At 38.2% G+C, this 27,885-nt stretch overlaps 1 protein-coding gene across 1 annotated transcript in view; it reads right to left on the reverse strand.

The window, feature by feature from the left end:
• The window catches only part of LOC138765543 (chemokine-like protein TAFA-5), a 175,373-nt gene extending 147,906 nt beyond the window's left edge, over positions 1-27,467 (reverse strand). The window contains exon 1 of the mRNA XM_069942573.1: positions 27,374-27,467. Coding sequence (XP_069798674.1) covers positions 27,374-27,467 — 94 coding nt within the window. The remainder of the gene's footprint in view (positions 1-27,373) is intronic.
• Positions 27,468-27,885: the final 418 nt, after the last annotated feature.

Here is a 27,885-nt window from a genome sequence, read left to right on the forward strand (position 1 = left end):
TTTCTTTCGATCACCCGTGAAACTCCGCTCATCCAGTAAGACACTAATGCTGTCTCTTATGAGAATTTAAACTTTATAGTGCACATCTGTTAGAAGTTCAATATTCCTTGCTATTACCAGGACTGCACTAGATTTGTGAGTGTTGGATTAATCTCATGGAGGAATATTGTACTGATTTTGGAACATATTTTTGAACCCAAATTCATGGCCACCATCTGTTGAAAATATTATTCTGGAAGTCTAATAATTATCCAAGTAATTTGGTAATGATTTGCTCTTTAATATGCTTTAGCCTTATGCTAAATATGCATTAACCATAATTTGGTTAAAAACAATGCAAATCAGGAATGAACATCTTTGACTTTGATATATTCCTCTACATCTTGGTCATTATGTATACAGCATCACTCACTCCCTTGCTTTAGTTGTCCACAATACTTATACCGAATAATTAGTCAAACTTATGAATGATTAAACACATGATTATTTTGCCCCATAAGCATTTTCAGCAAACATCATCTGTTTTTTTTAAAAAGATAGCATTAATTTATATTAAAACTTTTCATAGATGATGGAAGATTAGTATTCAGAAATGTAACTACAATTGGCATCATTGAATTGATTTTACCCATAGGAAGAGTACACTGAATAATGAAATCCACACTATAGAACCCTTACATTCCTGATTACTCTATTATGGCATAATACACCACAGAGTTAGCCAATTTGTAAAGGTAGTAGAGAATCTTGTACTTTGCTGAACCCATCTTAATTTCAAATTGACTATGTGGTGCAATGGAGAAGATCAACACAAAACCAGATACTTTGGTTCAAATCTGAACTTGCGTGTAGCTCTGTGTGGATTTTGCTCAGTCTCTCTGCGCCTGTGTGGGTTTCTTCATGCCCCAAGGTTTGGGATGTTCAGTGAATTGGCCATTGTAGCTTGCCTCCATTAAGAATGCGAGATTCAGAATTTGGAGGGATTTGTGTAAAGATTAGAGCGAGTCTGCTAATGTTAAGAAATGTTGGTCTTGTCAACATTTCATGGCTTGTACCCAAAATATTATTGTTCACTCCTCCTGTCTAATAAAAGGTTGTTTTAGGTCTACTATTAGCATATGGAGGAAACCTTATCTGAAGCGAATCATGGCATCAGTATTCTCCCACACACTTTTCACTTTATATTTAAGCATGTGCAGGATGAGATAGATGAAGAAAACAATTTGAGCTTAATGCAAATGATACTGAACAATGGAGATTGTGCTTCCTGAACACTTTAGGGTGTATTTTATGGATTTTTGGCTTCTCATCACAAAAATAAAAATCTCCTTTTTTTTAAAAAAAGTAACTTATTTTTGTAATTTCCTGTCAGATTTATAACATGCTTCAAGGATACAAAGCCATGAAGTTCAACATATCATTGAAAATTGATTTTCTGCATTCGCACTTGGATTTCTTCCCCGCTGATCTTGGTACAGTGATGAATATGGTGAAAGGTTTCACCAGGATACTGCAACCATCAGGATAGCTGTGTAATCCATCAATACTGGATGAGATGTATCAAATGAAAATCAGTGGCAAAGTTTTTCCAATTTCCTACATGATACAGCAAATCTGAAATCATCTTGTGTTCAGTTTGAAATTATCTATCATCATCTCCAGTTTATTTTCAGGAAGGGTACCTTATGGAAAAATGTGTTATCCATTGTAATATTATTTAGAATAGTCAAATAAAATTTAGAAAATATCTGAAGAAAATAACTTTGCATCTAGTGGAAAACAACAAATACATTTTAAACGATGCATAGAGGAATAGACTCAAGTTACTAATACAAGAGAACAGCAGAAGGAAGGCTACTTCAACATTTTCCAGCAAGAAATAAATATCATTGATTCTATTCATTCTTATGCCTCAAGAATTTACATTCAATCCCTTTGAATAATGCATCAAGTTTCATCTTTCAGGGAGGAGTAGTGGCCGGAAGGAGAATACCAGCCCTCTCCAGAAAAGGAAAAAAGTGAAGAAAAAGCAAAGCCCCAGACACACAAAAAAAGGTGTGGAGAAAATGGCACCCAAGAAAGAAAGGCCAAAAACAACGGGAAGAAAGAAAGAAAGATGCTGGAAGAGAAAGGTGAAGAAGGCCTTACCTGTATGAAAAAGGAGGGACCCACCGTGGAAAGAGGACCTGCTCCCTGAGGTTAGTGGAGACCCCGCAGAGTTGCGGGACTGCAAAAATGGCTTACAGAGCCAAACAGTGGTGCGCAACTGCACGCGACAAGGAGAACACCGACGGGAGGGGGGACCAGCTGTGGAGTGAAACTCCACAGCTGAGAGAGGCCCAACGGCAGGGCCCCTAGCTGGAAGATAAAGAAAGCAACGGGAATGGGAGGGGTGAGAAAGAAAAAAAGGAAGCAAGAGACACAACAGATAACCAGCCTAGAAGAAGAGGACCAACATCAAGAAACCATGAAAAAAAAACCCAACAAACTGAGACAAGCAGCTCAACAAGAAAGTCAGAAGAGACACAGATACAAGGAAGAGAAATAGAAGACACAAACCCAAGAGTAGACACAGAAGAAGATGAAGAAGAACACCAAGCTCTGCACAGAGGAATAAGAGGTAAAATGAATGGACAGTACATAGATTTTTAAAAAATTCAAGAACAAATGAAAGCAGTAAAAGAATGGCTGACACTAGAATTTAGTGAAATGAAAAGAAAAAAAGAAAAGTACAGAAGAAAAAGTGAGTAGTATAGAGCCAGTCATAACAGATGTAGGGAAAGGATTATAAAATGTGGAAGAAAGTGTAATGGTGGTAGAAATGGAAGTGAACGACTTAAAAAGAAAATTGGAAGAAAGTGACAAAAAAGTTAAAGAAACACAGGAGTTGTTAGCTCAGAAGATGGATATAATGGAAAACTATAGTAGGTGAAACAATATAAAAATAGTGAGCCTTAAGGAAGATCAAGGAGGCAAAGATATGAAAGAATTTATAAAAGAATGGATCCCAAAAGTCTTGGGAATGCCAGAAATGCAGGAAGGAATGGAAATAGAAAGGGCACACAGAACATTAGCCCAGAAACCACAGTCACAACAAAAACCAAGATCCGTTTTAGTAAATTTTTTGAGATACACGACAAGAGAAAATATATTGAAGAAGGCAATGAATAAAATTAGAGAAGACAAAAAAACCACTGGAATAAAAAGATTTAAAAAAAAATTTCTACCCAGACATAAGTTTTGAGCTCCTAAAGAAGAGGAAGGAGTTTAATGCAGCAAAATCGATCCTATGGAAGAAAGGCTATAAATTTATGTTAAGATATCCAGTGATGCTTAAAATAGTTATCCTGTTCTCGGATCCGGAGAAAGCACGAGAATTTGCAGAACACCTGCAAGACAGAAAGAGAGATGAAGAGATGTAACAAGAACAAAGAATGATGACAAACTACATATAAAGAAGTAAAAATAATGTATAAGTAAGAACTAAAGGAGGGAAGAAAAGGGAAGTAAGGGAGAAAAAAAAGAGGAGGGGGTTTAAATAAATAAATAAAAAATAATAGATAGATTGATAAATAAATAAATAAAAGTAAGAGGGGGACTTTTGTGTAATGTAAAGATAAAAGTCTCTTCTGGAGGGGATTGGGTGGGAGACAATAACAGTCACTACGAAATCAGTTGACATTTGTGAACGGGTTCGTAGTCCGAATGGAGAGGGGAGTTGTGGTTGCCCGGCAAGGGACAGGGGGTGACTCAGAGAGGGGGGGTGACACTTGGGGTTAAGGGAATTTTAGATTGGAAATGGTTGAAATATTTTATGTTTTAGAAGTGTTGTCATACAGTGCATTCAAAAAAGAAAACTGAGAAATGGAAATGGAGAAAAGGGGAAAGGTGGAGGCGAGGAAGCGGAAATGAGATGTAAACAAAGTATGAGATGGCCATGTTGAACTACATGACTATAAATATTAACGGAATACATAACCAAATCAAAAGGAAGAGGCTATTAAATCTACTGAAAAAAGAAAAAATAGATTATAGCATTCATGCAGGAAACGCATCTAACTGAAGTGGAACACAAGAAATTAAAGAGAGACTGGGTAGGGCACATAACAGCCAGAGGAGTAGCTATATTAATCAATAAGAATGTACCAATCAAAATAGAGGAGGAAATAATAGATCCAGCAGGGAGATACGTAATGTTAAAATGTCAGATATATTCAGAACTCTGGAATTTGGTCAATATATATGCACCTAATGAAGAGGATCAAAAGTTTATGCAAGTAATTGTTTTGAAGATTGTAGATATGCAGGGGAATATATTGATAGGAGGGTACTTTAACCTTAATTTGGATTCAAAGATGGATAAAACTGGACAAAAGACTAGCAGAAAGAACAAAGTAGAAAAATTTATGTTTAAATCAAAGCAGAAAATGCAACTTTTGGATATATGGAGGATACAATACCCAAAGGAGAAGGAGGTGTTACATTTTGGAAAGGCAAATTTAAATAGGTCATATGCATTAAATGGTAGGCTATTGAGAAGTGCAGAGCAACAAAGGGATTTAGGAGTTGTGGTAAATAGTACCCTCAAGGCTGATACTCAGGTAGATAGTGTGGTGAAGAAGGCATTTGGAATGTTGGCCTTCATAAATCGGAGTATTGAATTCAAGAGTAGGGAGGTTATGATGAAATTGTACAAGGCATTGGTGAGGCCAAATTTGGAGTACTGTGAACAGTTTTGGTCACCAAATTATAGGAAAGATATAAACAAAATAGAGAAAGTACAGAGAAGGTTTATAAGAATGTTGACAGGATTTCAAGGTTTGAGTTACAGGGAAAGGTTGTGCAGACTGGGGCTTTTTTCTCTGGAGCGTAGAAGATTGAGAGGGGACTTGATAGAGGTGTTTAAGATTTTAAAAGGGACAGACAGAGTAAACATGGATAGGCTTTTTCAATTAAGGGTGGGGGAGATTCAAACTAGAGGGCATGGTTTAAGATTGAAGGGGGAAAATTATAAGGGGAACATGAGGGGAAATTTCTTTACGCAAAGGGTGGTGGGAATGTGGAATGAGCTTACGACAGACGTGGTCGAGGCGGGATCATTGATTACATTTAAGGAAAGACTGGATAGTTACATGGAGAGGAAAGAACTGGAGGGGTATGGACCGGGTGCTGGTCAGTGGGACTAGGCGGGTGAGGATTTGTTACGGCATGGACTAGTAGGGGCGAACTGGCCTGTTCTGTGCTGTAAGTGGTTATATGGTTATATGGAATACTCATATTATTCGAGTTGACATAAAACATACTCAAGGATTGACCTGTTCCTGTTGTCAGCCCATATCCAAGGGAGAGTTAGGAAAATGGAATATAAAGCTAGATTGTTATGTGATCACTCACCCCTGTTATTAGCAATAGAACTGGAGCAAATCCCACCAAGAACATGTAGATGGAGATTAAACTCCATGCTACTTAAAAGACAGGTTTTTAGAGAATTTATTGGAGTGCCAAATTAAAATGTACTTTGAAATAAATATGGAATCAGTGAAAGACAAATTTATATTATGGAATGCAATGAAAGCCTTTATCAGAGGGCAGATAATAAGTTATGTAACTAAGAAGAAAAAAGACTACAACCTGGAAATAGAACAGCTGGAAAGGGAAATAGTAAGTACAGGAAAAGAACTAGCAACAAGGGAGGATACAACAAAAAGAGAATGGAGGACAAAAAAATAAAATACAAAACACTACAAACGTACAAGTTGGAGAAGAACATGATGAAAATAAAGCAGAAGTATTACGAGCTAGAAGAAAAAACACACAAAATACTGGCTTGGCAGCTTAAAACAGAACAAGCTAAAAGAATGGTATTGGAATCAAGGAAAAAGGACAAACAAATTACATACAACCCAACAGAGATCAATGAAAACTTTAAGGAATTCTATGACCAATTATACCAAGCTGAGAATGAAGGGGAAAAAGACAAAATAGATGAGTTTCTAGCTAAAATTTAACTACCAAAATTGCAAGAGGAGCAAAATAAACTGATAAAACCATTTTAAATAGAGGAAATTCAAGATGTATTAAAAAAATCTACCGAACAATAAAACGCCTGGGAAGGACTGACTCCCAATAGAATTTTATAAAACATTTAAAGAGTTACTAATTCCTCCTCTCCTGGAAGTAATGAACCAGATAGAAGAAACACAAAACATGCCAGATTCATGTAAAACAGCAATAATTACAGTAATACCAAAGATGGGAAAAGATCCACTAGCAACATTATCGTATTGACCAATATCTCAACTCAACTCAGATTATAAGATAATAGCAAAACTATTAGCAAACAGATTGGCTGAATGTGTACCAAAAATAGTAAAACTAGATCAAACTGGATTTATTAAGACAAACAATAGACAATGTTTGTAAGTTCATTAACTTAATGCATGCAGTACAAGGAAATAAGACGCCAACAGTGGTTGTTGCTTTAGATGCAGAGAAAGCCTTTGACAGGGCAGAATGGAATTATTTATTCAAAGTATTACAGAGGTTCAACCTACCAGAGAAATATATTAATTGGATTAAAGCATTATATAAGGGTCCAATGGCGAAAGTGACTGTAAATGGATATATAATCGAACCAATTTAAATTAAGCAGGTCAACTAGGCAGGGATGTCCATTATCTGCCTCACTGAATAGAACCATTGGCAGAACTGATAAGAACAGAAAATAAAAGGGATAAAAATAAAAGAGAAGGAATATAAAATCAGTCTATTTGCAGATGACATAATATACTTAACAGAACCAAAATTATCAATTAAAAAATTACATAAGAAATTGAAGGAATATTGGGGTACAAGATCAATGCAAATTGAAGCGATGCCAATGAACAATGCAGATTTCACAAAGTTTAAAAAAGAATCACCATTTAAATGGCAAGCACAAGCAATCAGATACCTAGATATTAGACTAGATAATAATCTAACCCATCTATACAAATTAAATTATCAGCCATTAATGAAGAAATTACGAGGACTTAGAATATTGGAAAGATTTACCACTAACACAGATAGGAAGGGTAAATTGCATAAAAATGAATATCTTCCCAAGGATACAATACCTATTTTAATTGTTACCAATTCCCTTAACAGATAAATTCTTCAATGAGCTAAAGAAAATAATAAGGAAATTCTTATGGATAGGGGGAAAACCGAGGATCGCACTAGATAAATTAACAGAATGGTACAAACAAGGTGGTTTGCAGCTACCAAACTTTAAGAATTATTATAGAGCAGCACAATTAAGATATATATATGATTTTTATCAAACAAGGGAAAAACCAGATTGGACCAGGATAGAGCTAGATAAAATAGGGGAGAAGGTACCAGAACAAATACTTTATAAGTGGGATGAAAAACTGGTGCAATATAGAAGTTCACCAGTACTGCACCATCTGCTCAATATTTGGAAGAAGATTCACGTAGAAAGGAAAAAAACAAATGACCAACTATCAAAATTATTATTGATGCAAAATCAACTAATCCCTTTCATAATAGATAACTTTTCCTTTAGAGAATGGAAGATAAAAGGGATTAAAAGAATAGAAAATTATTTTTTGGGTAATAATTTATTGTCATTTGAACAAATGAAATACAAATATGGAATAACTCATGGTACAATATTTGCATACCACCAACTGAAAACCTATTTAAAGGACAAACTGGGAAGCAGACTGAGATTACCAGAAGGAAGTAGCTTTGAATATGTGATTACAGACACAATGATAATTAAAATATTTATAACAAACATGTACATCAAGCTGCAAGATAAAGAAAATGATGAAATAAGCTATAAACCCAAACAAAATTGGGGACAATATCTAAACAAAGATAAAAAATGAAATATGGGAAAAGCTATGCTCCGGAACTATGAGAAATATAATAAACACGAGGTTATGCATGATACAATATAATTGGTTACACAGGCTAAATATCACGCCCCAAAAGTTAAATAAATGGGATCCAACATTATCAGATAGATGTTTTCACTGTAAGAAGGAAATGGGAGCAACAGTACATGCAATTTGAGCATGTGAGAAAGTGAAAAAGTTTTGTGAAGATCTAAATCAGGCATTAAATAAAATCACAAAAAGCAACATACCAAAAAATCCAGTGATCTTTCTTCTAAGTAATATAACAAGAATTAGGCCTCAAACTGGATGAAGTGCAAAAAAGATTTATTATGATAGCCTTAGCTGAAGCAAAAAATGTTTAATGTCAACTTGGAAATCAGAAGAGAGCCTGAGAGTACAGCAATGGTACATGGAAATGAATAAATGTATTCCATTGGAAAAATAACAATTAAAAAAATAAAGTCACATCATTTGAACAAATTTGGGAACCGTACATGGAACACAACAGCGAGGGCCTACCATGGACCTCCACTCCCTAAAATGATAGAATGAGAAGACTGACCCAGTGTGTAAAAGTAGATGACACATTTTTTTTTGTTTATTTTTCATTGTGTGATGACATTGTTCAATGGGTTTATTGTATATGTTGAGCGTTTAATGGGTTTGGAGGGGGTGGGAAGGAGAGAGGGAAAAGGGGAGAAAATGACACTGTGTATATGAGGGAAATGGTTGTGTGTATTTTGATTAATATGATTCATAGTGTGAAAAATAAAAATAAAAATTTTTAGTTTCATCTTTCACTGCACCTTTCATACAAATAGATCACATGGACACAGGATTTGAAAATAATCTCCTTTAACAGACCATTTAAAGCCAGCCATTTTCTATTATGATGTAGATAAAATAATTAATAAAAGCAGCTAAGGCAACTTAAGAATTAGGAATAGCCTAATAGCCTCCTGTTATTACAAAGAATAAATAGCTAACATGAGGTGGCAAAGATTCACATTCTTAAGATTATTAGAGGGTGTAAAAATTAGATTAAAAAGTCACTTTGAAGTATACATTTAGTTTAAAAATCATAATTGCAAGTAACTTCTACAAGTCTATTTTTTAAAGGTTTCAGATTGAAATATCTCAACATCTTCAACTTCGTTTTCTTCCCCAAATTAACATTTTTTTTAAATTTTCAAGCTTGCTTTTAGCACATCATTGTTTCTTGCTTTTACTCATTTCATCTTTCATTGTAATTATAACATTGATGATACCTCAACAATGGGTCTCCATGCTTTACCATGCTGGCTTAATAAAGAGAAAAATGTGGTCTATCCCAACCATTCTCAGCCCTTTTTGACTATGGCCCCTTTAGGACTCTGTTCAAAGTTTATACACCCGCCACCCCCATGAAACAATCAATTTCAATTGTTTTCTTCCATTCTTCTCTCCTAGTGAGAACAGACAAAATAAATGATTTCAGTGCTCGTACTGCCCCCATTGAAAATAGCTGGCCTAACCAATAATGCCTTGTTGTATCTAGATCCCAGACTGAACATCAAAAAATACTGTTAATTACTTTTTGGAGATTTTAAAAATCCCTCTGGAATGTAATTTACTCAACCGGTTTTGCATTAATGAAATTATTTCAGTGCGTGCTGGCAGATGCCTGGGCTCCTATTACCTCATTATCGAAGCAATTGAATAGTACCAAAATCAAAAGGGATCAGCCGATTGTGAGGAACTGTGGGGTTGGTTGAGTATACTTAATAAATGACCTTTGAACAGAACCAAGGATTGTCCACACTGTTGATGGAAGAACTTCTAATCATTCATTAATTATTGAAAGTTTAAAGATCATCTCACAAATTGAAAATATTGCATTAAAAGGACTTCATTATTTGACTGCATGTTCAGGATAATAAAAACCACTTGGTTTGGTGTTTAAAACAGTATCTATGTTTATCCACAGAAGCCCTTACACACTTTTTAAAGTAGTGAACATGCCCAACAAGTCAGAATTAATTAAATAGATGTCAATTTGAACTTTTGAAAGTTATTCATATTCCAATGAAGCAATTATCCTGATAAAAGTGCTTTTAGAGTATTAGAAAAAAAACGTGAAATGTCCCTGCATCTCATTTCAACATTCCTGGAGAAAATTAGTTTCAAATAGACCAGGGGTGTCAAACTCAAATTCACAGAGGGCCAAAATTAGAAACTTGGACTAAGTCGTGGGCCAAACTAAATATTTATTGAAAATTTTCAACAATATCTGCATGTTTTCTCTTCTTTCAACATATTTAATGTTAATTTTTTTCTTATTAAAATAAATGTTTAATAATAGTTCTGGTTAAACTCTTTCCAGAAGAAGCATTAACAAATGAGAAATAAAATATTCAATAATATTTCTCTATAGCCTTTAAGCTCCTTTTAAATGGTTTTTTTTTCACAAGCCAACAAGTGAAAAAAATAACAACTTGCTTCAACGAAAATCCAATCTTTCAACTATGAACAGTCCAAAGTTAACCAAAGAAAATACTAATCCAAGCTTAGCTTGCTACACTGTGACTTACTCTGATGCACCTGGGTCTAAACCAGATACTTGGCATCTCTTCTTAGATGCAAGTTCATCAAACTCTGGGGTCAGAGTTTGCCTCCCATCCGTCTTGAAAGGTCTTGTTTTCTGTGTTTGGTTTGGCCATTTTTCGTAAGGGGTTTATTACATGTGAGTTAGGCAACAGGTCGCAGATGCGAATGAAAGTAAAGAGAGGAGGTGGGGGCGATTAGTGGGCTGACGGGCCGGCGCCAATGCATTTTCAAAGCATTCTGGGATTTGTAGTATTACCTGTGCATGCGCTACAGGGCAGCATCTCGGCGGATCAGCAGCCCCGTCACCGTGAGTCGCAGATCGGCCTGCGGCAGGGAGGGGGAGTGGGCAACAGTCCTGGCAAGGTCAGGCCCGAGGCCTCTGGTTCCGGGCACTGGGAAGCGGCCTTGGCTTCCCCTGACACCGGCCAGGCCCCAAAACCAGAGTCCACGGTTAGACCCTGCAACATAAATAGAGGAGGTGGGGGCGATTAGCAGGCTGACGCCAATGCATTCTGGGATTTGTTGTATTACTGTGCATGCGCTATACTGGCGCGGCGGCCAGCGGGCCACCTCTAATACATTTTTGAAATGATCTTGCGGGCCAAATATAATTATATTGCGGGCCAAATTTGGCCCGCGGGCCAGAGTTTGACATGTGTGATCTATTTTTAACAGTTTATATAATATCCATCTTGTATTAGATCCAGATATATTTTTATTAGGGAACATGCAATCATTAATTGATTTAGGTTTAGAGGATTATCAGATTTCCTTTATCTATTTAGCTTTAGTCGTGGCTAAGAAATGTATAGCACTTACTTGGAAAGATAAAAATATATTAACTTTAGATAAGTGGTATTTGGAGATGAAATTTTGTTTGACTATGGAAAGGATATCTTTTTCAATTCAGGATAAGATGACTTTTTATAAGTTAAAGTGGACTCCGTTTGCTAATTATATGCATTTAAGTTTGATTTAAATATATGTTTAAGCTTGATATTTTAGTATTGATAAATTTTTGTTTTTGTTGTTAGAATTTTTTTTAGGTTAAGTTTTATCTCTTTTTTTGGAAGTGGGTATTTTTTTTCCATATATAATATTGTTAATTTTATTACCTCTTCACTCTTTATTTTGGGGGGGGGGGCTGGACTAATTTTAAGTTAGATTACTAATATTGTGTTCCAATTAACGGGGGGGGGGGGTTATTTTGTGTAGTTTTCTGATGTAATATTGTAATCATACCATTTTAATTTTTTTTCTCTTTAAATGTAATTCTCTATTGTATTCATGTTATAAAATTTTAAATAAAGTCTTCAAAAAAAAAAAAATCAGGGGTGTGCCTATGGAAAATAGCACCCATGCAGGGGGGCCAACCTCTCATGAGAACTGGCCTTGGCCATGTTGTATTTAGCTTCGGCCTCTTAATAAGTAGAGAACAAAGGATCAACTGAGCAGAGAAGGAGGGGGTGGGTGGTGGTGATACTGCCACCCTCCCCCCCCCCCCCACCCAGCACCACCATCTGGCACCGCCAAACACCCCAAGGATTCCATGCACATTCCATTATCTGTATAATAACTTTCAATAATCAATATGGATATTGAGATAGAAGAGAATGCATATGCATGAATTTGGAGCAAGATATTAAGATTTATCTTTGTGAAAGATTGGTTCATGTATGTTCTGCCTAAGCTCAGGCAGGTAGAACCAAGGCGAGTTATAATTTTGGTTACAAAAGATACAAAATTTGTTCAATATGTTCTTTTGTCTCATTATTTCCAGATTCCAATTCACTCCCACCATCCCACTGCTTATTTAACCAAGATCCAGTGTAAATTGGCAATGTTACAACTTGGGCTATTTTTAATTTTGTGTCCAAACCTCTCCAAGAGTTTCTTTCCCCCTCCCAACTTCTATCAGCTCCTTTAAGAAATCGAAACTCCTCCAATTCTTCCTCTTCGATTATTTCCAGAGTTAATTGACTGTCGGTCAAGATTCAGAACCTTGCAATTTTCACTCATAAAATCAGTGTTACTCAACTCACTTTCCTTCACGGCACGTTACCAGACCTACATTCTTTGACTAAATTCTGCTCCAATAAATGATTCAATCTCAAACTTGTATGTTAATGCACTGCGGCTAAATGTTTGGCTCAATTGAAAGGCATTTTAGAAACACAAGCAGTTATATTTTTGAATGTTATGCTCTGAGTAAGGCAAGGCTGATTGTGGTCTTTTTATCTTGCTAACACCAGACAGGAATGTTTTCTGGCCAGATATTACCTGTATAACAGGAATTCAAAGCTAAAGGTAAAAGTTCCATTATTGTCACATAATACTACATCTAAACATATGAAATTCTTTAACTTTTGTCCACTAAGGCAGACAGAGTCATCACTTCATCCAGCACCCCTCACAGAAACCCACAGCACCTGGTGTTCCTAGACAGTCTCCCCTCTACTGACTGATCCATATCCTGCTTACCTTCTGAGATCACACCATCTCAAACATATTCAGGCCTAATCAACCTCCTATAACAAATGGGTATAATTTTGTATTTTTAAAATTATATACATGATTGGAAGTGTATAAACTAACCTGCATTACAGATTTTATTATGGTCTTAAATATATGGTCCCAACACAAAACAATAACTGTCCATTTCTTTTCATGGATCTGTCTGACCCTTCTATCTTTTTACTCCATCAGGTGATGTATTATAACACCCAACCCCAACCAACCAATTTTCCCTGCGTTGGACTTGTCAGCCACAAACGAGCCTGCAGCTGACGTGGACATTTACCACTCCATAAATCTTCGACCGCGAAGCCAAGCCAAAGTATATTATATATACTCTTTCTTTGGCTTGGCTTCGCGGACGAAGATTTATGGAGGGGGTAAAAAGTCCACGTCAGCTGCAGGCTGACACACACACACACCAAACAGACCAATTAAGTCATTATATGATTGTTGGACACATTCATAAATATCTGACAATGTGCAATCTAAATTTCATGTATTAACAGTCAAGTAATGCTGCAATAAAAATAAACCTTCCTTCTTCACCTACCACAAGCTACATGGCATGCCAATAACAGAGTCAAGTATTTTGCAGCAACTGACAACCTGGAAAGCTTATACTACTGTTCACTGCGTTCTTGTCACAGACCAAGAGAATTGTGAGGTTTTCTGACAAGCAGCACAAGGAATAGTTAGGCATCCATAAATCCTACCACTCATACGCATTAAAGACCTTATGCAAAGGTGTGCAACATGGGTAGATGAGAACATTAACTGAAGAGCAAGGCCTAATAACATTGGACATTCCCAGCGCACCCCCCCCCCCAAAAAAAGGTTTATTTCCTGAAAAACAGAGGGGATTATGATAGACAACTGCAAGATGAACAAAGACAATTTCAGATTTGCTGCATCACATAGAAAGTTGGAGAAACATTAAATAAACTTATTGAATTTAGCATGTTGAATCTCATAATGATACCAACACATTGTGTCAGTTCAACTGGACAAAACATGTCTTGCTGCTGATTCTCATTTGTACTCAGCATCTGATGTCTCTCATGTCAGTGTCCAACAATAGTCGGCCAGCATTGATGGATTCTATTTGCCCTGATACCACTTTTCCTTTCACCATGTTCATCACTGACTGCACCAAAATCATCAGGGAAGAAGTCCAAGGGTGAATACAGAAAATAAATGTTCAATGACATGTGGCACTTCAAGTTTTTGTATGCTTGAAGCATGTTCAAAATCATAAAAATTGATTGTATCTAAAAAAAAAGTATGTGATTGTTATGGATCGTGGGCTGACCGTTTGGACTGTGGACGGTCATCATAAAGGACTGAATTCTGCGGGGATCTCTATGCAACTTGTAGTGCAGCTGAGTCGAGCTGTACAGACAGAGTGAGAATGGAACATTGAGAGTGGAAGTTGGAGCAAGAGGACTGTAGTTGGGTGTGACGGGGATGAACTGGAGAGCTGTGTGAGAGGCACGTTCTTCACAAGTTAACAAAGGGTTAAAAACCACAATTTGAGAACCAAAGAAAATCATCCAAAGGAAGTCTTGAGAAAGGATTTGTAAGTTTATGGCAACGCAACACAAGTCATTGCTCCAACATTCATTTCAACATCCTTTTGTTATTCAGTTAAAGAACTGATTTTGGGCATTGAGCATTGAGATTGAATTCTTTGGACTGTGTTCTTGGACCGACTTACTTGACTGACTGACCTGGTTTTTGGGGAGGGGGGGAGAATTTTTCTATTTTTGAATATTGGGCACAGATTGCAATAGTTGTTTTTTTTTTAAACATTATTTATAAAGATATGATACCTGTATATTTATTATAGATACTTATAGTGGGGTTAACTGGATTAAGACATTACATTAATAGTTATTAATAAATTTAGAGTTAAAATTTAACCCTTTTGATTGCATCTCCTGTGGCTGTTGGACTAAGGCATAACAAAGTGGGGACACGTGCGCACGGCTTCAGTAGAACAACAAATGAAAAAGAGAAAAATTAAAGGGAAACTCAACAAGCTTGCTGAATCCTATCGTGGCTAAAAGAAGACCTGTGTTGGCCCATTGCCCAGAACCAAAGCTGGGAATTAGCATTTGTTGACTGTTATGTCACAAGGTTTCCAGAGGCCATTCCTCTAAGAAACATTAAAGCAAAGGCTTTGTTACTTTTTTCACCTTGGGTGGCCTGCCTAGAGAAATTTAGTCAGATTAAGGGAGTAATTTTATGTCAGGCTTATCCAATAAGTAGTTTATGACTTGAGAGTTAAGCAGATTGTATCTTCTGCATACCATTCCAGAGAGTCAAGGGGTCTTGGAGAGGTTTCATTTGACCTTGTAAAACATGAGGAGAACTTATTGTTTGGAGAATGAAAAGGATAGAGATGAAGGGGTTCATTTGTTTTTATCTGCCATGAGGAAGACTGTCCAAAAATCATTTGGTTTTAGTCCATTTGGGTTGGGTTTTGGACTTGAGGTGTGAGGTCCGTTAATGTTATTAAAGGAGCGGGTTAATAAGGATGTGCATTTCAATTTGTTAGATTAGGTGTTTAAAGTAAAGGATTGATTAATTAAAGTATATGAAATGGCAAAGGAGAATTTAAAGACAACTCAACAGAAGATGAAGGTTTGGTATGATTGCAAGGCAAAGATGAGAAATTTCAAACCTGGTGACGAAGTGTTGGTTCTGTTTCCTACACATTCAAATCCTGTTAGGGCTAGGTTTTCAGGACCAGATGAAGTCAAGTCTAAAGTTAATGAATCACCCAGTCACAAACAAGAAACTCAGGTCTGTCATATAAATATGATTGCCATATTTTGAGCAGGTGCTTCACAGTGAGGATAAACTTTCACCAGAGGTGATGGCTATCGATTAGGATAATGAGGAGAGAAATACAACACGTTTCAGAGAAAGTCATAGGACACAAAGGTTGGAAATTTCTATGGTTTTCCAGGACCTGGAAACAAAGTTAGTTCATCTCCAAACTTAATGTGTGTAATTGTAGATGAATATCATGTTTTGCTTCATATTGTAACACCTTAATTAATTACTAATATTTGGTTCTTGCAGACCAAATTTTTCTTTGTGGATGGGAGGTGTTGTGGACCATGGACTGTCATAATAAAGATGGACTTATGGTGCAGGTGGGTTGAGCTGCTCAGAGCAGCAGTTGGAGTGGCAGAGACCAACTGGAGAGCTGTGTGAAAGGCACATGCCTCATAAGTTAATGAAGTGGTAAAAACCATAATTTGAGGACCGAGGAAGCCTCGCTTCTAAGGAAGCCTTGAAAAAAGGATTCGTAGGCTTATGGCGACACAACAGTTATTTTTCTCTCCAACGTTCAATACAATGTCATTTTGCTACTCAGTTAACAAACCGATTTTGGACATTGAGCTTTGAGATTGAATTCTGTGGACTGTATCTACAGACTGACTGACTTGGGTTTTGGTGGGGGGGTGGGGCGGGGGGATTTTCTCTTTTTTTGAATATTGGACACAGACTGTAATGGTCTGGTCTTTTTTTAAAAAACATACACACTTTAGGAAAATAATGATATCTGTATATTTGTTATAGGATACTGATAGTAGGGTTAATTGGGTTAAGACATTATATTGTTAATAGTTATTAATAAATTTAGAGTTAAAATTTAACCCTTTGAGTTGTGTTTTCTGTTGTTGCTGGTTTTAGGTGTAACAGTGATCCAAAAAATTTTAAGGCAATTTTCATGATCAGCAGCTCAAATCTAGAAAATACATCGAAGATGTTCAGGAAGAAAAAATCTTCAATATCCAATGTAATTAATTGATAGAGGGGAACCACAACTAAAAGGACGTGTGTATGCACATGGTGACAAACCAATATGAAGCCCAACATTCATGCTCACATTTCAAGACTTCCTTTTCAGCAAATAAAAATGTTATATATGGGTAATATTAAATCATCTCTCTATTCACTGGATTCATAATCAATAAAAATGGTCAGTAGGAAGTGAAATGGATACGTTGCCTGAAGCATTTGTGCTTTCTGCAATTTACCTAATAAATGTATAAAGACAGCGACAGAAAGGGGGCTTTGGAACAATCAGAGGCATTTAATGTTGCACGCTCAGAGAAATTAGGGGATCGCGTGAATACATAGTGAACGGGAGGGGTGCGTATGCAGAAAAAATCCTTGTTAAAATTGACAGGAAAGTGATAACGTCAAAAGTAAGAAGCCCACTGTGAGGTACAATGGGGGAACTGATGAAGGGTTGTAATAGAGGTTTGAAGAACAAGAGAGCCAAAAGGTTGGCAACAGTTAACATATTGACTCAGAAATAACATCTGTTGAGATTCAATAAAAATATTTTTCATTACATCTTGCCATGTACAGCAAGTTATCCAAAAGTGAAGCAGTTAAATGGAAGAAACAACTGAAGAAGAGCTCAGACCCTAAATATCAGCTATACATCTTTAACTCATAGGGACACTGCAAGACTTCCTGAATTCCTCCAGCAATTCTATGTTTTCACTAGAAACAATTAACATACGCGCAGTGGAGGGCAAAAGTGTTCGCAAAAAAAAAAATCCAAGTCTCGTTCTTCAGTTGCATTGCATATTTGCTGATGTAGCCTACTGCTTCCTGACAAGATGCTTGCAATTTTATATATCAGACATAAATCAAGTCCCTGGATAGATATCTCCTACCTTATAGTTTTTTTTTCGCTGTAAAAGCCCTTTTCTATTGTGAAAAGGCCAAATGCAGAGAAAAGAAACATTCCTTTTTTGGGGAATCCAAAACTATGCAGCATAAACATAAATACTTTATAACCATTAAAAAATTAAACAGAGAACCCAGAAGGAACTTCTTTAACTTAAATAAAGCTCACCACCACTTCACATGTTGCAGTTACTATAAAGGGCATGGGTGTCTTAAAGGGAAAATGATATAAATATACAAGGCAGAAAGGAGTTTTAGATGAAGTTGATATTTACTTTGGAATGTTTCCTAATGACAGAGATGTGACTTAATGCAAATTGGTAAATAAAGAGGTGGGGGATGCTGTTGTGTGATACAAATACCAAGCAGCCAGTTAAGTCACAACATCTGTGATACATGTAGCATGGCCTAAAAATTCACAAACAGCCTATAATACTAATCATGTCGCATCCTGACTCTAGTATGTTACACATCTCTGCAAAATTAATTCCAATGATTTCAATTGAATTTAAAAAGGCGTCACCACCATCAGATGGAAGGTACAGAAGCCTGAAATCCAGCACTTCCACTCCCCCCCTCCCCCCTCCACAACAGCTGCAAGGTTCAGGAACATCCCCAGTACCATCCTAACCACAAATTACTCCAGGACCACCAAAACAATTGTCTGCACTATTGAAAGATCACATTTTTGTTTTTGTCCCCTGGCACATTGTGGTAATTTATGCAATTCCTGGTGGATCTTGCATACTTGTGTAGCTGCAGAAAGCAAGAATTTTGGTGCATCTGTGCATTGTACTTACGTACAAGACAATGAATTATATTGTCTGGTACTTAAGACAGATATCCCTCTATGTCTTCCCTGACTTAAGTACCTCTATCACCTCATCTAGAAGATTGTTCCATATAAACACTGCAATCTCTGTGGAAAAACCCTCCATTCCAGGCCACATAGCAATGTATCTCTTCTGCACTCTCTCTACTGCTACCACATCCAGCTGGAGGCAAACATGGATCAAAAATGTAGCTACTGAGCTAATGGAAGTATTTATTTTATTATACTCTCAGGATGAGTACTTCATTTCTTTAACTCTCTTTTATTTGATCTTTTTCCTAACTTGTTTTGGCTTCCTGGATCATGAGAGAACGTTATTAGAAGTTAACATCATTAAATATATTATGTATCCTGTTTCCATGATCAAGCTTTGGAAATAGCAAATAATTTCTGGTCCAAATGTCTCAGGCACAATTTTAATTTTGGCAAGGTGTAGCAAACAAAATTACAGTGCAATAGTTTTAAGTGTTAACTACAGTCCCCTTACAAACCACTTTCACTATAAAAAACAAACTTTTAAACATTTTCTGACAGTCAAGATGTTGCCATTACCTCAGTTAGGAACTGTCAGCTATTCCCCCACCAGACTTTCATGTCATTTTTAAACGGTGAGCTAGTCTATAGAGGACCTAATGGCAAGAGTTCATTACTACCTTGCCAAAGCCCGCCAGGTATGGCCAATAATTACTGGTCTCAATGATGCCCATAACCTGGCAGGAAAGACCAGAAATAAAATTGGTACTGTCTTGGTTTTTTATTTTTAAATTTGGTTATTCTTAATGTCACAATTGAAATGAAAATAAATGTCAAACTATGCAAATTGATGCTGCCGTGTGTTTAAAAGAGCGCTTATACCACATAACTAGTCCATGACCAACAACTATCAATCAAGTACAAATGGCAGCAACAATGTTAGTTAATCGTTCAATCTCCACCTAAGAGGAGACTGCTCTGTACTTATACACAAGCACACATAGATATCACTCACAATATTTTTTAAATATATGGAGAGAATGCAAACAGTGATATTTTCCAAACACTTTTTAATTATTTAATGTTGGAAATACTGTGAGACTCATTTGATCATCTGGAAAAACATTTAAAACGTGACTTCACCTGAAGTTGAATACCACTCAGTGCTTAAAAAAATGTACAATTTTATATTTAGACATGCATAATAGGTCCTTTCAGTCCATGAGCTCATGCTGCACAATTACATCCAATTAACCTACGACCCCAGTACGTTTTTGAACAGTGGGAGGAAACCGCAGCACCCAGAGGAAATCAACACAGATGTCGGGATAACGCACATACTCCTCACAGAGAGCATGGGATTCAAACCCCAGTCCCGATCACTGGCTGGCATTGTAACAATGTTACACTAATCACCACATTAACCAAGCCACCCATTTTAGTGGGAGGAAACCGAGGCACGCGGAGGAAACTCACGCAGACACGGGTAGGGGTGGGGAAACATACAAAACTCCTTACAGCCAGTGCCGGATTCAAACCCAGGTCTCTGGTGCTGTAACAGTGTTACAGTAGCCACTGCACTAACCATGCTTTCAACCCCCACCCCATTGTAACACTAAACATTATTTTGAAAGGAATTTCATATTATTCCAGAAGCAGGAGGCAGATTCAGACCTAGTTCTTATTCAACTTTTATATCAAATTTGAAATGGCACAATAAATAGTTTACAGAATTGGTCCCTAGCCATGAAACACAAAAAGGAAATGTTGCTAATTTGAGTTAAAAATCTCCAAACATTGGAGTATTACAGCACTTTGACTGGAGCAAGTTGAGGTGGCTCCATGTAGGATGGACTGGCAGAAAGAATGGAGCTTGGTACGTTAATTAAGAGTTACAGGAACATTGCAAGACTTAAAATTACTGACTCGCACTTTATTTTAATTTCAACATACAGCGCAGCAACAGGCCCTTCTGGCACACAAGACTCCATGATTGCCCCATCGTCAATGAGCTCCATCTTCACCAGAAGGTCGTAAAATTGATATGAATGTTTGTGCACCCATCCATTGTTACCTTGTGGAGAAACACTCTTGTCCACATTTTAGACAGAGATACGCCAACAGACAGTTGAATCAAACATTGGAGTATTACAGGATTTTGACTGGAGCAAGTTGAGGTGGCTCCATGTAGGATGGACTGGCAGAAAGAATGGAGCTTGGTACATTAATTAAGAGTCATGGGAACATTGCAAGACTTAAAATTACTGACTCGCACTTTATTTTAATTTCAACATACAGTGCAGCAACAGGCCCTTCTGCCATCCAAATACCCCAATTAACCTACAAACCCCAACCATGCATTTTGAAAGGTGGGACAAAACCAGAGCACCCAGATGAAGCCCACACTGACAATCTACAAACTCCTAACAGACAGCTCAGGATTCAAACCCGGGTCGATGGCACTGTAATAGCTCTAACCACTACTCAGCACTTTTGCTACACATTACTGTCTTCCCATTCGTTACAGCAACAGTACAACACCATGATACAAAGTACATTGGCATCCATATTATCTTTAGAGGAGTGTCTCGATCTGCATCTGATTTGAGCTCCCATCTCATGTTTCTATAGGCATGCCCAAAGTACTGTCAAACTACGCAGGAGAGTGGATAAGGAAACTCTCCAAAATGCAGGGGGATTCAGATCTACAGAGGGATCAGTGAGGCGAATGGCAGAGCACAATGCGACGATTGTTCAAAATCCTAATGGACGATTAGGAATTCCTTAGGCCCCACGTAGAATCTCTGGAAAACACTGTCCAGCTACATAATTAACAGCAGCACTTTATTAGATAAACATGCAGACACAGGTTTAGGATCATATCACAGAGGCATACAGCATGCAAATAGATCCCTCAGGACACCAAGTCAATGGCAATTATCAAACACCCATTCAGAATACCTCTACACTTTCCAGAATTCTGCCATGGGAATGAGGAATAGTTCCCATCACCTCTGTTGGGGAAGTTGTACTTAAGGAAGCAATGATTATCAATTCCTCTTGCATGAGATTTAATTAATTTCATATTTGGACATCATCTTCAGTGATAATTTAGGAACTCTGTATGCACAAGAGCTCAGTGCAGAAGTTACCTGCATGGTGCCTGCCAAAACCTATGCATGCGCTTAATCTTGGCCCAAGAACAGGCCATACTACGTGGCATACCTTTGTCACTGTTCATTATTGAAGTCCACCTGCCAAGGGAAGGTCTCTTCATCCTGGTCCTGCTGTACCTGCATCTATGGGAGCAGCAGCTGAGGTAGTAGCAGTTCATCTGTTGCCAAAAGGCCTGCCCAGTTTCCCTCCTCAGATCCTTTTGCTCTTCCAAAGTACTGAACAAGCAGAGGAAATTTGAATGTTCTGTACTTTGATTGAAGCAATTAAAAAATGCAGCTCCTAGGAACATAACAAGTAACCAAAAAAAAACCAAAACCGCAACAAAAATTGAATTAGAAAGCACGAAACCTCTGTACTACTTATGATCAGATCCTTTCAAATAGTAGAACTTGTTTTCCTGTTTGACATGAACTGGATCTGTTTATGGCTGTGAGGGGAGAGAGGTTGGAGGAGCTTGCCATCAGTGAATTCCGTTTGAATAACAGCATTGTCTTTAATGGATGTATAGGATTATGATGTCCCAAAATCAAAACAAAACAACCAAGGCAGAAACCATGCAAAGGAATGCTAAGCCACTTTCCTAGCCTGCAGCTCTACACAGTGTCCTGGCTATTTTCAGGACTTTCATTTCTTCTACAAGCTCCCTTATGAAATTACACCATTCAAATCCACACCAAGTTGAAAGCCAAGGCAAAGAACCAGCTCTTGGGTTTCACTTCAATTACCGCTCAACCACAGGGAGGAGGCAGTTGCATATAGCAGACTTTGTGTCGGAGTACTCAAACGATAAGGAGCTGATACGGAGGGCAGATGCATCTGAGAAGAATCTCATAGCAGGTAGGTCAACCAAGAGCATATTGTAGATAAGCAGAACTCTGATAGGTGCAGTGACACACAAGGTGGCCGGAGAAAATTTACTGATGCACACATTGGAAAACTGTAAGGTGCCCAATGACCACAGATACTCGAGATAATTGCTGCCGTGTCCTTCCATTAAATACCAAAGGGACTGCGTAACATTTTTTGAGAGAATTCAAGCAAAACAGAAGGATGCTGTGATGTCTAAAAAAAAAATGTGTGGCCAACACACATAACTGATTCTGCTGTGATAAAATAAGAAATTATAAGAACACTGACCTGGAGACAATCAAATCAACAGGACATGTTTCAATCTCTCAGCTGCTGATTCAGGAGAATAAGGACCCTATTAGACAAGATGATAAAAGTTGGTGCCTGAAGCAAGTGATTCTGTCAGGATGAATAAAAGACACAGCCCGAGGCTGAATCTGTTCTCAGACCACACTTCCATGTGAGAGATGAACTGGGCACTCAAGATGACTTGATCTTCAGAAATGCAAAGATAGTTGCCCCCAAGCTGTAAAGAATAACATGGTAAAAGTATTCATTTTTCATTTCTGGGGTGGTAAGTTTTCATCACCAATGTAAAATTATCTACTGGCCAGTAAAGAACAGGGAGTCCAGGGACAATTTTGAGAGGTTCTGGAGGTCAGAGAATCTGATCATAAAACATCTCCTCAATTCTCATTAGACTGAGAATGCTGTGAAAGTGAACAATAAATTGCTGAGGATAATGATTAGGATAGACTTTGAAATACACCGATCCAAGGGATGGCAAGCATTCTTCTCCACAAACTAAGTGGGTCAGTGGGAACTGCCAACCACAGAAAGGCAACAGAAAGCAGAAGTGCCAAAAAATATGCAGGAAGACGACAAAGTGGCCAAAAGAGAGGTACACAACAAGAACAAAGCTACCAAATTCTTGTCATTGAAAGGTGGTGTAGGCACGGTGCAGATAAAGCCCAATACCAGATGAGATAGCAAGCAGCAGTGATTCAACACATACCAAATCATACAGGTCATGTGGAAAGAGGGTACCTTGCACTGGACAAACAGATGCTACATTAGGAGGACCACCAGCGAGAATTATTGAACTGAAGTAGGTAGGGAGACATAATCATACACAACACCAAGTCCATAACTGTCTGTTTTTCCAGTGAAACATGAAAGTGTGCAGACAGTGTGATTGTAATCAAACCACAGAAATGCTGGAGGAACTCAGCCAATCTCACAGCAGCCATAAGAGGTAAAGATATATTACCGATATTTCGGAGCCCTTCCTCTCCACTCTGATAATATACCTTTACCTCCTATGGACACCGTGAGACTGGTTGAATTCCTCTGGTATTTCGGAATTTAGTCTGTTTTTCCAGATGTGCTCCTAATCAATCTGTACAAGGTGGCTTTGTCTCACACTAAATCACAGAGGATTAAACTAAAATTGCTGAAAAGATGAAGGAGATGAGACAGCATCTCAGAAAAGAGAAATGTTGTCAATATTTCATCTTGAAGAACCTTCTGCAGATGTCTGGTTGTTAGTTTTCACTTTTCAGATTTCATTACAAAGGAAGGTATGTAACTGAATAAACATCAATTTTAGACAATAAATACTGAAGCTCCTTCAAGGGTTTGACACGTGACTCACCGTGCTGGTGGGTTACCACAGCAATGGAATGTTTCCAAGTGGTTTGGAAAAGGTTGTCTGATGGCTTAAGCACTTCCATTCATAAAGTTCCTTATTTTAATCACTTAATTAGTAAATATAGAGGGTGGAGAGACAAACTAGTTGTTTAATACTCAGTGCAGTTCCCATTTGATGCAATCATCTGCAACACTGACCGACTTGAAATGATTACTTAGGTTGGAAAAGATAAAATTCAACTGTCAACCTATTGCTTTTGTGCACCCTCTACTGACCAGTTCATAATAACATGACAGTAAGCCAGGTTCTCTCTTTGAGGACTGAGTAGAAGAATGGAGGAAAACTGTGAAATAGACATTACCAGAAGAATACAATACTTAAGAGCAGAATTAGGCCATTCAGCCCATTGTGTCTACTTTGCCATTCAGATTGCAGTTGATGTATTTTTCCTTTCAACCTATTATCCTGCCTTCTCCCATGACTAATCAATAACATGTCAATCTCTGCTTTAAATATACCCAATGACTTGGCCTCTATATGTGACAACAAACAACAAATTTCACAGATTCACCACTGACTGAAGAATTTTTTCCTCATCTCTGTTCCAAAGGGACTTCCTTTTATTCTGAAGTTGGTTTTAGACTCTCCCACTACTAGAAACATTTTCTCCATGTCCATTCAATATTCAGAATGGTTTGATAAAATCCCAAAGAGCCAAACAGTCTTTGAATGTTAACCCTCTCGATCCCAGGATCATTCTCATGTACCTCCTATAGACCCTCTCCAACACTAGCACATTTGTTATTGATATACAAGCTCAAAAATACTGCTCACAATACTCAATAAGCAGTCTGACCAACACATTTTAGTCTCAGCATTACATCTTTGCCTTCTAGTCCTCTTGAGTATGCATTTGCCTTCCCTACTATGAACTCAACATGCAAGTTAACCTTTAGGAGTCCTAGTGCAGGATTTTCCCTTTGGACTTACACTTTCCAAATTCTCTCCCCATTTAGGAAATAGTCTACTTATTTATTTCATCCTTCACTTCCTTGTTCATTCTTCCAAACTATTCAAATCCCTATTCAGACTCTCTACGTCCTCAATATTATCAGTTGCAGCCAGCCAGAAAAGGCCCACTTTATTCCTACTCTTTGCCTTCTACCACTCAATCTTCCATCTGGGATAGTACTTTTCTTATAATATCATGCACTCCTGTCTTGTTTTTCCACCTCATGTTTTGCATCTTGTCAATGGCCTTCTGAAAATCTAAGTAAATAACATCCACTCCTTTGTTTGTCCTGCTCATTACTTCATCAAAATTCTCCAAAAGATTTCTCAGACAAAATTTTCCCTGAGTAAACCATTCTGACTATAATGGCCTATTTTGCCAATTAGTCCAAAACTTCAACCTTAATAATGGGCTCTAGAACCTTGGCACCAACTGATGCTAGGCTGTGTGGGCTATTTTCTCCCCCCTCTCTTCCTTCTTATAGAGTGGAGTGACATTTGGAATTTTCTAGTCCTTTGGAACCATTCCTTCCTCTAGAGATTCCTGAAAGATCATGCCTAATGCATTCACAATCTTTTTCGATACCTCGTTCAGAACCCCAAGGTGTAGTCTATCTGGTCCAGGTGATTTATCCATCTTCAGCATTCCCAACACCTTCTGCTCAGCAACAGCACACACTGGGACTTTAACTTCTGGCACCTCACTGACGTCTTCCATCGTAAAACTGATGCAAAATTAAATTCTTTCCACCTTTGCTCATATTCAGACCGATGGAAATAATAATATGTATATGATCAGCATGTTCATCTTTTACCACAATGCTTCCTGTTGAGAAAGTAAAGAAACTCTCCATGGAATTTAGTTTAACATCCCAACCTGACAAGCATTTATGATAATAACCTGCTCACTTCAGACTGCTTTGATCCGAACAATTGAACCTGCTACATTTTTATCATACTTGCATGAACCACTCATTTAATCATATTTTACCACCTTGAAATTTTTAGGTAAAATCTCCGTTCAAAGTATTCTGTCCCAAGAGACGGTTAGGGATATTCATCCTCAGGCACTTGTGAAAACACAATCTGCTCAGCCCAATGAATAAAGTGCATGAATTGTGGGGCCAACTTCCGTTCCTATCATCCGAGAGCGACTACGCACATTTAGACTCCTTTGAGCACACCCCAAAAATGTACTGAAACTTTTAAAGCCCAACAATCGTCATGTTCGAAAGAACCGATTGTTTGGAACACAAGCCGCCACCCCCTCTCCTCCTCGAACCGAGCAGTGGTGTTCCGAAAGACCAAATCGCCCCATAAACCGAAATGTCTGGATAAAGTCACTCGCTTCGCCCCAGCATTGCAGATGCTCGCACACATTGATTGCATGTTTATCTAGTGGTTTGAAAGGACAAAATTGCTCTCATATTTCATGCTCCGCGCATCAAGTTCGCTGACGAAATCTTCGAGCGCTTTCCTTTTACCGTCTCTATGCCGGGAAAAGAAAAGTAATAAAGTGAAAAATAACTCTCAGGGAAAGAAAAAAAAATGAAACACTGTGATTTCGCTCTAAATCGGCGAACTTTTTTCGCCCGCGCGTTAACGTTGGATCGGTCCTGCCGGAGACCGGACCCCCCCCCACCCAACCACCGCAGACGGAGAGTTCTGCCATCTCTCTTGTTCTTACTCCCCTCGCCCGATGTAACATTTGTCAGGAACCGCGCGTAATGAAACATCCTGGCGCCCGGATACAATGAGAAGAAGGTGGCTATTTCACGGGTTCAATGCGCTGGAAGACGTGTGTTTAGTTCCTGACATGCAGTCACGATGCAGAAGAGATGCCGCCGTGCCCATGGACGCAAACGAGAAAATGCGTACATATTATTGTAATTACGCAGGCGTGTTTCGGTGTCTAAGCATGTTTCACTGCAAGATAGACATTCGATAATCAAAGCCGTTTGTCATGGCTGTGATGTCCAAACATTACAGAGTAAAATGAGGAGAGGAGGGGGTGTTTGAAGGGACAACACGAGAAAGAATGTTATTGGTGGCAATTTTCCTCGGTATCTAGCACTTGAACTTTATCAGGCTGGCTTGAAGGAAATGTGTGTCGGAATATTGCAGTGCTATTTATCACGGTAGGCAACCATTTACCTTCTTTGACTAAGTGCGAGTAGATGATCCAGACGAGAAGGCAGCAAAGTGCTGCCCCTGCCCCAGCGCAGAGCCCCCTCCAGGCCGGCAGCATGTTCGGATCTCCCGGCTTCGGAGCTCAGCTTCTGTGCGTCTCAGCCGCACCAGGACCACACATGCAGATCCTCTCTCTCCACATTCAAGCCCCCAGAAGTCGGCTAGCGATTTCAAAAAAAAAAGAAGAAACACAACACTAATCCAAAAACAAGGCACCTGTGTAAATCTCCAGTCTGGACTGTCACCGATCGCGCGAATCCACTTCGCGCCCACCCGGAGATCCACGGGGCGGGATGTGCATCTGGGTTGTAAAAGCCCCGATCGCTGCCCTTTATCCTCTTCCACGCTATAAGAACCACATTCTGCTTGAACCCTGCAGCAATGAGGTCTCCAACTGCAGCTAGTCACTGCTTGGCAGCGTCTATTGATCGCCTGTTGTAATTATCCAGCTATGCAACAGCGCGTAATTAACCCTG

Source organism: Narcine bancroftii, chromosome 5, assembly GCF_036971445.1.
Source record: "Narcine bancroftii isolate sNarBan1 chromosome 5, sNarBan1.hap1, whole genome shotgun sequence".
NCBI lineage: Eukaryota > Metazoa > Chordata > Chondrichthyes > Torpediniformes > Narcinidae > Narcine > Narcine bancroftii.